This window comes from Cnephaeus nilssonii (assembly GCF_951640355.1).
Source record: "Cnephaeus nilssonii genome assembly, chromosome: X".
NCBI lineage: Eukaryota > Metazoa > Chordata > Mammalia > Chiroptera > Vespertilionidae > Cnephaeus > Cnephaeus nilssonii.
The window spans coordinates 11,955,163-11,967,807 of record NC_137071.1 but is presented as its reverse complement, the minus strand read 5'-3'; the positions used below and the strand labels follow the sequence as shown (position 1 = coordinate 11,967,807).

The window sequence follows — 12,645 nt, the reverse complement described above, 5'->3', positions numbered from 1 at the left end:
GGCTATATTGTGTGTATTTTACCATGATAAAAAATGTATGATTCTTGGAAAATAGGGTAAGAAGGCTTTTAGTTGTTGTTGTTTGGTTTCAATATCTAAATCTAAATTCCTTACTGTCACGTAATCTTGCACGGTGACAATATCTACTTCATCAGTTATTTTGAACTTCCGGAAAAGATATTCATCTTCTAAAATTTGTTCATGAAACTTCTTCTTCCCCATTAGTTTGTAAGCATCATATGAGGCCTATAAAAAGAATAGAGCATAGACTTTTAAAATAGTATAACAGCAATAATAATCAGCACACACTTTTACGTATTTTTCTGACAAATACATAAAATATTGTTCCTTTCTTCTAACAGCTTGTATTCAATAAAAGGATAGTATTTACAAAAAAATATTATATAGGGATTTTTTAAAACTACCTAAAATTTGTTCCCATAACCATATCTACATAGTTTTAAAATGCAGCTAGAGGAGCTGAGTTTACAATCCTGAGAACCAGTTTTTAATTTTTTAAAAAATTCTCATCTGAGGATATGATTTTAGAGAGAGAAGAAGGGAGAGAGAGAAACATTGATGAGAGACATCTATTACGTGCCCCAACTTGGGATCGAACCCGCAACCTAGGTATGTGCCCTGACTGGGAATTGAACCTGCAACCATTTTGGTTTACAGGATGATGCTCCAACCAACTGAGCCACCCAGCCAGGGCAAGGACCAGTTTTTGTTTTTTTAAAAATTTATTTTATTGATTTTTTTTTACAGAGAGGAAGGGAGAGGGATAGAGAGTTAGAAACATCAATAAGAGGGAAACATCGATCAGCTACCTCCTGCACATCCCCTACTGGGGATGTGCCCACAAGCAAGATGCATGCCCTTGACCGGAATTGAACCTGGGACCCTTCAGTCCGCAGGCCGACGCTCTATCCACTGAGCCAAACCTGTTAGGGCAAGGACCAGTTTTTAAAAGATGTTTTTTACCCCTTAAAAAACATTCCTTTCCCTTAAAACAAAACAAAACAAACCTATAACGCCATTCATGCTGTCCATGCAGAAAAAATTTATCTGATTATTAAATAGGTTGGCCTAGGAACTTCAATAAAAGGTATCACTGGGCCAACTATCTTTATGTGTTAGTTAATACAGTATATAGCCCCCAAATGGAAACATGTACGTTTTAGATTGCTCAGACTTCTTTCTCCCTCAGACTTCATTCTCAGTAGCCATAGATTGGCAAACAAAGGGTGTTTTACATTTGCTACTCAAGGAAAGCACCTGGAAGGGCAAAGACAGAAAAATCACAGAAAATACTGATGCTCAAATCCTGTCTGGCCCTGTTGGTACCAAACTCTTCCATGCACATTTCTCCTTGTTCTAAGAGCTATACATAGACTGTGAGTAGAGCCTTAAGTACTCCCCACCCTCTTTCCCACTCCCCATAGTACGTGCTGCTTCTTCTAACACATATTTGTATTATGCATCTGCGCTTATGGCCATAAAGGGTATGCTTATGTGAAGGGAGAGTAGCGTAGATGAAGATTTAAATATCTTTTGATGCCAGATCAGTCTCACTTTTCTTTTGCATCTCAAAATGTGACGCTAGTGAAAGTATGGGCGCTCTGTGTTATATAACGCTGATGTAAGGCCACAGAGGAGTCACTGAGATAGGATTGACTCAGAATCTGTTCTTTTTACTTACCACACAATACAACAGCGAGCCTTGATGTATTTTCTATTTCAATTCTTACTTTTGTTATCTAGAATATTCCTTTTAAATTTCTTAAATTTCTAAGCTTAGAACACAGATACATATGAAAAATAAGAGAAAATACAGGGTGGCCCGGCCAGTGTGGCTCAGTGGTTGAGCATCGACCTGTGAACCAAGAGGTCACAGTTCAATTCCTGGTCAGGGTATATGCCTGGGTTGCGGGCTCGATCCCCAGTGTGGGGCATGCAGAAGGCAGCCAATCAATGACTCTCTCTCATCCTTGATGTTTTTGTCTCTCTTTCCCTCTTCGTCTCTGAAATCAATAAAAAAATATTAAAAAAAAAAAAAGAAAATATCCCTAGCTGGTTTGGCTCAGTGGATAGAGCGTCGGCCTGCAGACAGAAGGGTCCCAGGTTCGATTCTGGTCAAGGGCACATGCCTGGGTTGCAGGCTAGATCCCCAGTAGGGGGCATGCAGGAGGCAGCCGATCAGTGATTCTCTCTCATCATTGATGTTTCTCTCTTTCTCTCTCCCTCTCCCTTCCTCTCGGAAATCAATAAGAATATATATTCTAAAAAAATAAAATAAAAGAAAATACACAGTGAGGCAAAAGTAGGTATACAGTTGTGAGTATGCAAAACAGTTTATTTTTGTATTATTATTTATTAATTATTGTATTATTTCCCATATGAACAAATATAAACCTAGTTTTGCCCTGCCCTTTATTCAAATGGTTGTAGTTTTATTCCTAAGGCAGTAAGTTAAAGGGACAGAAATCATTTACTAAAAATGTGATGTGGGGAGAGATCAACCAAAGGACTTGTGTGCATGCATATGAGCCTAACCAGTGGTTAAGGACAACAGGGGGGTGGGGGCATGCGTGGGGAGGGGGGTGGGATGAGAATGGGGGGATGAGGACAAATATGTGATACCTTAATCAATAAAGAAATTTAAAAAAATGTGATGGAATGTTCCTTTTGGGAGATCATTTTGGTTTTCCATTTCATTAGTTTCTTTCTACACTACGCATCTAAACAAAAGGCAGTATTGGCACGTAACTCCATTGTGCTCTCTTGCAATTAATTTTCTGAGGGTCCTAATTAACCATTCCGACAGTGACTCTAAAGGTAAAAGCAAATAGTTATACACCGAACAGGTCTGAAAAACCACTTAACTTCTGCTTTGAACATTATTTTAGATACAGTTTTATTTTACTTTAGAACAAGTTACTTAAAAAGGCATTTGTTATTTCCTCCCTACTCTACTCCACTCCGCCACCACCACCAATCTCTCCAAGCCCTGGTTTCTTTATTGGTACAGGGCCTCAGCTGTGTGAGGCCCATCCCCGTCTCTCAGCCAAAACTCTCTATGCCTGGCAGTACATGGCAGGCCTGCTGCCCATTTGTGACAAGGATTTGAAAAAAGTTTGCCCTCCAGTGGCCAAGATGTTCTTTCTCATACCTCTGTCGTGTATGGCCAGATTCAGGAAAGTCCTTCTAGATAGAAAGAGATGGAAAGCAGAGCTCAGCAACAAAAGGGAAGGGTAAAAACTAGGCAATGCTCTAGCTTGATCCCCAGTGTGGGGTGTGCAGGAGGCAGCCGATCAATGATTCTCTCTCATCACTGATGTTTCTATATCTCTGTCCCCCTCTCTGAAATCAATAAAAAAATATTTTAAAATAACTCCTAGCCCTGGCCGGTTTTGCTCAGTGAATAGAGTGTCGGCCTGCAGACTAAAGGGTCCTGGATTCCATTCTAGTCAAGGGCACGTACCTTGGTTGCAGGCTTAATCCACAGCCCTGGTTGGGATGCATGCGGGAGGCAACCAATCGAGAGACACATCAATGTTTCTCTCCCTCTGTCTCGTCCCTTCCTTCCATTCTCTCTAAAAATCACTTGGAAAACATCCTCCGGTGAGGATTAATAAAAAACAATACAAAATAAAACAAAAAACTAGGCAAGGATTCCAGGATAGCCACCAATCAGACTAAGATTCAAGAGGCAGGTTCCATTCTTAGTGGGTGACTCAAAGGGTCGGAAGGGGGTATCTCTAAATTTGACACCTCCCCTGATACCCGACATCAATGTGGCCCCGAAGCACCCCCATCCCTGTGGCTACTTGCTGGCCTAGATCCATACTTGGGCTATCAAGTTACTGTACCATCTCAAGTCTCTTCCCTGCCTGGCTGGACATTCTTATTCACGAAGGTAGTAATAACTAGTGTCTCTGCACGGGAACAGTTTATTGGTTTGAAACAGTTCAATTAGATACAGGCTCCGATTTAATAAAACCACCATAACGGCCTCAAAATGTGCACAGTACACAGAGAAGTGTTCAAGTCTCACTTCTGCCCCTGACAGACCTCTCCAAGTTTCAGTTTCCTCACAGGCAAAAAGGGAATAACATGTTATCTGTTTTGTTTATACACACACACACACACACACACACACACACACACACATATATATATATATTATTTCAGAGAGGAAGGGAGAGGGAGAGAGAGATAGAAACATCAATCATGACAGAGAATCATTGATCAGCTACCTCCTGCACACCCCACACTGAGGATCAAGCCTGCAACCTAGGCATGTGCCCTGACCGGGAATTGACCATGACTTCCTGGTTCATAAGTCGACGCTCAACCACTGAGCACACTGGCCGGGCAGGCTCACTGGGTTTTGATGTCAATTCCTTCACTTTCTAGTTATGAGGCCTTAGGTAAGTTACCTAGTCTCTTTAAAATGAAGATAATAACAGAATCTACATTCTAGAGTTTGTGAGAATTAAATAATAATGCACATAAAGTTTTATACGTCATACTTGATAGTGTTCAATAGGGGTAGTTATTATTAATATTAATGTTTTTCTTTTTTACATAAATACACAATCCTCAAAAAAGAATGGGATCTTCAATTTAAAATAATAGTGAATGTTAATGTTTAAGAGCTGTCAGTTAGCCAGGGGGGTTCCAGACCATGGTGGAGGGCACCTTTAGGACAGTGCTCATGAAAATACATTGTGCCCAGGGTCATTTGGGCGTCTTGTTAAAGGCAGATGCTGATCCAGTGGGTCTTGGGTAGGGCCTGAGAGTCTATGTTTTTTGGTCAATTCTCACCTGAGGATATTTTTTCCATTGATTTTTACAGAGAGTGTAGGAGAGGTAGAAGCGGGTGAGAGGGTGAGAAGGTGAGAGAGGGAGAGAGGGAGGAAGGGAGGGAGGGAGGAAAGGAGGAAGGGAAGAAGGAAAGGAGGGAGGGAGAGAGAGAGAGAAAGAGAGAAACATCGATTGATTGCTTCCCACATGCACCCTGACCAGGGCCTGGGATCGAACCTGCAACTCCGGTACATGCCCTTGACTGGGAATCGAAATCACGACCCTTCAGAGTGCGGGCTGACACTTTAACCACTGAGCACACTGGCCATGGCTAGGGCTAGAGATTCCGCATTTTAAAAAAAATATTTTTTATTGACTTTAGAGAAAGGGAGAGGGATAAAGAGAAACACTGACGAGAGAGAAAACTATTGGCTGCTTCCTGCACACCCCCTCACTGAAGATAGAGCCTGCAACCCAGGCATGTGCCCTAATGGGGAATTGAACCGTGACCTCCTGGTTCATGGGCTGATGCTCAACCACTGAGCAACACTGGCTGGGCATGAGTCTGCATTTTTAATAAGTTCCAAGGGATGCCAGTGTTGTAGGTCAGCAGGCCACACTTTGAGTAAGTCACAAGGCTTTAGAATATTCTAAATATAGTTGGTCGACTAACCACAGTGACAACCCTCTGTAAATAAGTATTGCTCTGAAAATAGATCATCGAAGTAGGTAACTGAAATAAGATCTCTTTTTTTCTACACACAACTATACAATTGTTCTCGCATCATTTGAACTGTCTTGGCACCTTTGATGAAAATCAATTCGTCATCTATGTGTAGGTCTATTTCTGAATTCTCTATTCCCTCTCATTGATCTACATGTCTATATGTTATCACTACACTGCTGGGATAACTGTGGCTTTTTAAGTCTTAAAATCAGGTAGTGTAAATTTTCTAACTTTGCTCTTCTTCTCCAAAGTTTGTTAGGCTACTCTATATCCTTTCACTTGTCTTTGCTTATTTTTGGTGAACACATGAAAGATGCCTTTGGAAAATAAGGAAATGAAACTAGAAATGGCAACAAAAACATGAGAAAAGCTGGAACAACAACAACCTGTGAAACACACCTCCTTCATAAGTGAACTTAGATTAAACATCTGAGTGGACTAAAACTGACTTATTTCTTTCATATCCTATCTAGTAAAGAGGGAATATGCTAATTGACCCTCACGCCATTGCAAAGATGGCAGCGCCCACAGCCACAAGATGGCAGTGCCCAGTCCCCTCAGCCCCCCAGCCGCCCAGGGCCGCCCGAGGCTCAGGTAACCAGGGCCGGCCGAGGCTTGCGCTGCCGGCAGTGGCAGCAGCAGAAGTGTGATGGGGGTGTCACCTTCCCCTAATAGCCGGGTTGCCTACCGCCCCTGAGGGCTCCCGGACTGTGAGAGGGAGCAGGCTGGGCTGAGGGATGCCCCCTCCAATGCATGAATTTTCATGCACCGGGCCTCTAGTTAAGAAATAAGTCAACTTAGGAAGTTGGGTCAGTTTGCTAAAGACACAATTTCTACATTCGAAGAGCAAAGGAGTTGAGTAAACTTATAGTGAGAAAAATTCCACTTCTATCAACCATTAACCCAAGTGTTACCAGAGTTTGTTTTGAAGCTGAACTGAAGGGAAACAGGAACCCTAAACTGTGCTCTCCAAACTGGGATGTCATCGTCATTTAAAACCCGTATAATGTTTAGTGAAAAACTCAAGCTGAATAATATGATTGCATTTTTACAATAAGAACAAAAAAATTAAAAATATATGTGTGGCCCTGACCGGTTTGGCTCAGTGGATAGAGTGCCGGCCTATGGACTGAAAGGTCCCAGGTTCGATTCCTGTCAAGGGCATGTACCTTGGTTGCAGGCACATCCCCAGCAGGGGGTGTGCAGGAGGCAGCTGATTGATGTTTTTCTCTCATTGATGTTTCTAACTCTCTATCCCTCTCCCTTCATCTCTGTAAAAAAGCAATAAAGTATATTTAAAAAATATGTGTGTGTATTTTTATGGGAAAAACATGAAGGGGTGACGGGAGCGGGCTAGAAGAGGCTAATGGGGGAAAAAGGAGGACCTATGTAATACTTTCAACAATAAAGATTTAAAAAAAAAAGAAAGAAAAACATGAAGGCTACAAAGCAAACTGTTAACATTAATCATCAGGTGAGTGAAAGTTGCACCACAGAGAAGCCATAAAGGCATATTTTCCTTTTTTTAAAAAAAAAAAACCTCTCTATGCTATTTCCTTTTTAAAAACAGTTATTTTGTAATTTAAATAAAAACTGAAGTTGCTATACAGCATTTACAAGTTTTAATATACACACAGTGCTTTCCAGCCACGGCGTCCAACGTTCTCATTTGCTCCAGCCTGGGGACAGTAGAGGCCTCTAGGAGCTGACCCAGGAGAATTGCAGTTCCTGGAAAGGCCCCATTATGCAACCTCAGAAAAGCAGCAACTGATGCTATTTTCTAGGGCCAACTGTAAGCTTATTCTGTAGATACATGTGGTATGAACATAAAGTAAACATCTACTTTTGTGTTTGAAGTCCTCCTACATACTGTACATGAAAAATATGAATGTTTCTGAAACACCATATTCCATATGAAAACACATAATCCATTTGATACATTTCTGAAACGGAGTTAAATTTTCTCCGACGTTGCCTGAGAACAGAGAAAAGCAGTCTCTTTTCCTTTTCTAATATTCTTTGGAGAAGAAATGTTACACATGTTGGAGCTGATCAGAAACTGCCAGGCTGTGTGGTCTTCTATCCTGAATTCATGCCATTACTGATTACTTCAGATGGCCCATAGTTTTCATGTAAAATATTTCCAGAAGGCGACAGGAAAAGAACCTTTGATTTATGGTTTATAAAAGGCTAAATATGAGTCCTAGCTGGTTTTTCTCAGTGGTTAGAGCGTCGGGTTGGATTCGGGTTAAGGGCAAGTACCTTCGTTGCAGGTTCAATCCCTGGTGGGAGGCAACCAATCCATGTGTCTCTCTCACATTGATGTTTCTCTCTCTCTTCCTCCCTTACATTCTCTCTAAAATCAATGGGGAAAAAAATATCCTCGGGTGAGGATTAACAACAACAATAAAAGGCTAAATATTAGAATGTATATATTTTTAAACTCAATTACAGTTATATATAAGGGTCAACAGAATAAAACATGTGTTGTATATCCTTACTATTAAAAGTGTGGTCCATGGGCCCCAGCTGGTTTGGCTCAGTGGATAGAGTATCAGCCTGCAGACCAAAGGGTCCCGGGTTCGATTCTGGTCAAGGGCACATACCTTGGCTGCAGGCTCCTCCCTGGCCCAGGCCCTGGTTGGGGCTTGTGCAGGAGGCAACTAACTGATGTTTCTCTTTGTCTTTCCCTCTCTCTTCCACTCTCCCTAAAAAAATCAATGGAAAAATATCCGCAAGTGAGGATTAAAAAAAAAAAGTGTGATCCATGGGAGCTGGTTAGATTGAGGCCCCATTCCAGATCTACTGAGTCAGAAACTGCATCTTTAACAAGATCCTCAGGTGATTCCTATGCTGCAGACAATTTTGGTGCATATTCATGAAACTTAAAAGTTAAGAACTCAGATAACAAAGGATAAAATATTTTAAAAGTTCATTTCCAACAGTCCAGCATGGCTTTTTCTAAATATGCTACCAGAATTGAAGAAACAACGATAAAATGATATTAAGACAAAATTGAATCAAAGGTTATGCATAATTTTAAAGCACTGACCAATAGGCCACTTTAGTCCGTTACAGGGGTGGGCAAAAGTAGGTTTACAGTTGTGAATATGCGAAACAGATAATTTATTCTTTTTAAAAAATATTTTTTTTTATTGCCATGCTGGTGTGCCTCAGTGGTTGAGGGTCGACCTGTGAACCTGGAGGTAATAGTTCGATTCCCGGTTGGGGCACACGCCCAGGTTGTGGGCTCGATCCTCAGTGGGGGGTATGCAGGAGGCAGCTGATCAATGATTCTCACTCCCTCTCCCTTCCTCTCTGAAATCAATAAAAATATATTTTATTGATTATATTTAAAATATGTATATTTATTGACTAGATTTAAAAGGTGTTTTATTGATTATTAATTATTATAATTATTATTAACCTACTTTTTCCTACCCCTGTCTTAACAAACCAAAAATTTAATATTAAGAATAATGGTGGGTATTTTCTAGAGCCTTATATAAGTAATTATTCCAAATATTTTTTTAGCTAATAAACAGAGACACTTTGAAACATATGCTTAAGAAAATACTAACTCTGGGGGGTGGGGGCATATATGGGAGTGGGGTGTGGGGGGGCAATGGTAAGATATGTACACATATAATACCTTAATAAAAAAATTGAAAAAAAAGAAAAAAGAAAATACTAACTGCCTGCTGGGATGTTTAATGGTGAAATAATAGTCTGTATAGTTAAATGCAATCCAGATACTACATATCTATGTTATGATGTTAAGAAGTGTAAGAAGCTAAATAACATAAAATGTACAGTGTGAAACATTACCTTACTTGACGGCTTTAACATATTTCTTCCACTGAAATACTTGTAACCATGGCCTCCAGTATGTAGGAAAATTTTAAACACAATAAAAGGTGGAAATTTTTCACCACTGAATCTGAAATAAAGACCAAAAATGTGTCATTTGGAATCAGGTTTGGGACTCTGTTACGGCTCCCCCTTGTGCTTAAGATAGTTTCTTGCATGCAGGATAAAGGCTATACCAGAGCGTAGAACAAACTGGTAAGGAAATGGATTGCAGAAGATTAAAGAGCCACACCTCGGAGGTGTGTGGGCTCACAACTATTCTCATATGTCTGGCAGGCTGGACACATCGTGGGACAAGAGCTACTCTCAGGGCAACTTTGGCCTAAGAGTCATGCCTCAGTTTCTTTACATAATAAATGTAAATAAAAACGTATTTACTTTGCAGTTATATACTGAGAAGGCATGAGGACTTAAGAAAACAAATTTCTAAGATTTCCTCATATTAACTAAGTACTTCTTGAAATAACTCAGCATAGAAACATTACCTGAATTTAACTTTACAGTTCATGCCACGATCTTTAGCAAACTCAGCCTCCAAGGGGCTCACATTCTTCAGTATATCATATGTCAGACAATATTCCTGAAATAGATGAGGGTGCTATAAATGGAAGGTGGTACCTTGCCCAGTTGCAATTTACTGAAAATAACAGAGGCGGCATGATAAAGTGAACGGTACACCAGACTTGGGAGTTCTGAAAAACTGGGTTCTAGTGTTGGCTTCTCCACTTATCATCTGTGTGGCCCCGAGTCAGTTATTCACTCTTTTGGCCTCCAAGTTTGGGTATGTGTTCCTCCTCAAGATCCCAGGCACTGTTCTTTCCCTATGATAACACTTCTCACAATGTACTGTAAGTAACTACAAACTCCTTTTTATCTCCTACTAGACCTGTGGTCGGCAAACTGCGGCTCGCGAGCCACATGCGGCTCTTTGGCCCCTTGAGTCTGGCTCTTGCACAAAATACCGCGGCCTGGGCGAGTCTATTTTGAAGAAGTGGTGTTAGAAGAAGTTTAAGTTTAAAAAATGTGGCTCTCCAAAGAAATTTCAATCGTTGTACTGTTGATATTTGGCTCTGTTGACTAATGAGTTTGCCGACCACTGGACTAGACTATACAAGCTTAATGAAGGTAGGGACAGTGACCTTCTTCTTTACCACTGGATTCCCACCACCTGGAACACAGCAGGTGCTTCACAGTATTTGATATTGAATGAATCACTGTAAATGAGGATGCTCATACTACTGTTACTAGCTTTTAAGCACTTTTATATACCACATACTACGTTAGGTACCTTATACACATAACCTCATCGATAGCAATATTATTTGAATATTATCAACTCAGCAATATTACTTGAATATTATCATTCCCATTTTACAAATGAGCAGGCTGAGGCTCTGGGAGTGTCTGTAACTTATCCAAAGGCATACAGGTAGTAAGTGGGGAAGCCAGGATTCAAACTTCAACCTGCTTGACTTTAAAGCCCCCACTTCTCTCCCATATGACCCTGTCCAACATTTATGCCTATGCCAATTACATAAAAATATATGCCAAATGCCAAGACCGGTTTGGCTCAGTGGATAGAGCGTTGGCCTGCGGACTGAAAGGTCCCAGGTTCGATTCCAGTCAAGGGCATGTACCTTGGTTGCGGGCACATCCCCAGTGGGGGGTGTGCAAGAGGCAGCTGATTGATGTTTCTCTCTCATCGATGTTTCTGACTCTCTATCCCTATCTCTTCCTCTCTGTAAAAAGTCAATAAAATATATTTAAAAAATATATATATGCCAAAGGGATTTTAAAATGACAAAGCACTATTAATGTAAGGTATTAACTTGAAGTATTAGGATAACATGAAAAAAAATTTCCTTCTTTCTGTCACTAAAAGAATCTAAAATGATAACAAAACCAGAATGATCATACTTAAATACAAGTTCCATATGTGAAGACAATGGACAATGAACCTGCAATGTCTCAAGTTGACCTAGGTGGGTTTTCTCTGAGGTATTCTGCTGTCACTGACATCACAACTAGGTCTGTGGGGTCAGATGGTGTACACAGTGCTCAGACTTTATTATTTTTTTCAAAGGGGCTAAAATTCCCTTAATATGACTATCTATAATAATAAAAGTGTAATATGCTAATTAGACCGGACAACCTTCCGAACGAAGCTGGGGCTGCGAAGGAAGCCCGGGTCCTGGGTGCCTGCTGGTGGCCGGAGGGAAGCCCAGGTCTCAGGTGCCAGAGGGAAGCCGGTGCCTGCAGCCAGGGGAAGGAAGGCCTACTCTTGCACAAATTTCGTGCATCAGGCCTCTAGTTACTAATAATAGACTACTGTAATCATGGGTGATTTTATTAGGAGAGTATTTGGTACTGTATGATGGAATTTCTACTACTCTGCTTGGGTTGACAGAGTTGTTCTTTGCATTTTATTTTACTCAAATAGGACTATATTATTTATACTGTTCTGCACTTGCCTTTTTCACTAGCACAATATCTTAGCTATCTTTCCACTGCAGAATTATATGCAAGGCTTCGAGGTTTAACACTATGAAAGCACCAACACTTAGTTTACTTAACCATATAATTGATGAACATTACATGGTTTTCCTTCCTTTGCTGTTACAAACAACACTGCACTGAAATGGTACATAGATTATAGAATAGTCCTAGAAGTGAAATTGCTAGGTGGAAGGTAAGGGCACTTTTTTTCTTTTTATTGTTGTTAATTCTCACTGAGGATATTATTTCCATTGACTTTTAGAGAGAGGGAGGAAGGGGAGGGGAGAGAAAGGGAGCGAGTGAGGGAGGGAGGGAGGAAGGGAGGGGGAGAGGGGGAGAGAGAGAGAAATATTGATGTGAGAGAAAAATATTGATGTGAGAGAGAAAAATATTGATGTGAGAGAGACACACCGATTGGTTGCCTCCCACATGCACCTGGACTGCGTTCGGGGATCTAACCTGCAACCCAGGCACGTGCCCTTGACTAGGAACCAAACCCGAAACCCTTGGTGATGCTGAAACCACTGGCCAGGGTGGAAAGGGCACTTTTAATTCAGAGATTTTTATTGTTGGACGATCACTGTCTCACATCTTCAAATAAACTGAGTTTAAAAATATCATGTGGGTTTATGTAATAAAAGGCTAATATGCAAGAAATAATAGTCACTTATGTTAAAATAAATCCAGAAATATTCATTTAGGGCTAATCAAAGAAGCAATCCCAGGACCCTATGCAATAATAT

At 40.7% G+C, this 12,645-nt stretch overlaps 1 protein-coding gene across 1 annotated transcript in view; it reads right to left on the bottom strand.

The window, feature by feature from the left end:
- Positions 1–12,645, bottom strand: part of LOC307096320 (uncharacterized protein CXorf58 homolog) — a 38,935-nt gene that overhangs the window by 21,022 nt on the left and 5,268 nt on the right. Inside the window, exons 4-6 of the mRNA XM_079765906.1 lie at positions 9,892–9,986; positions 9,365–9,476; positions 115–246 (exon numbers count right to left, since the gene is read on the bottom strand). Coding sequence (XP_079622032.1) covers positions 115–246; positions 9,365–9,476; positions 9,892–9,986 — 339 coding nt within the window. The remainder of the gene's footprint in view (positions 1–114; positions 247–9,364; positions 9,477–9,891; positions 9,987–12,645) is intronic.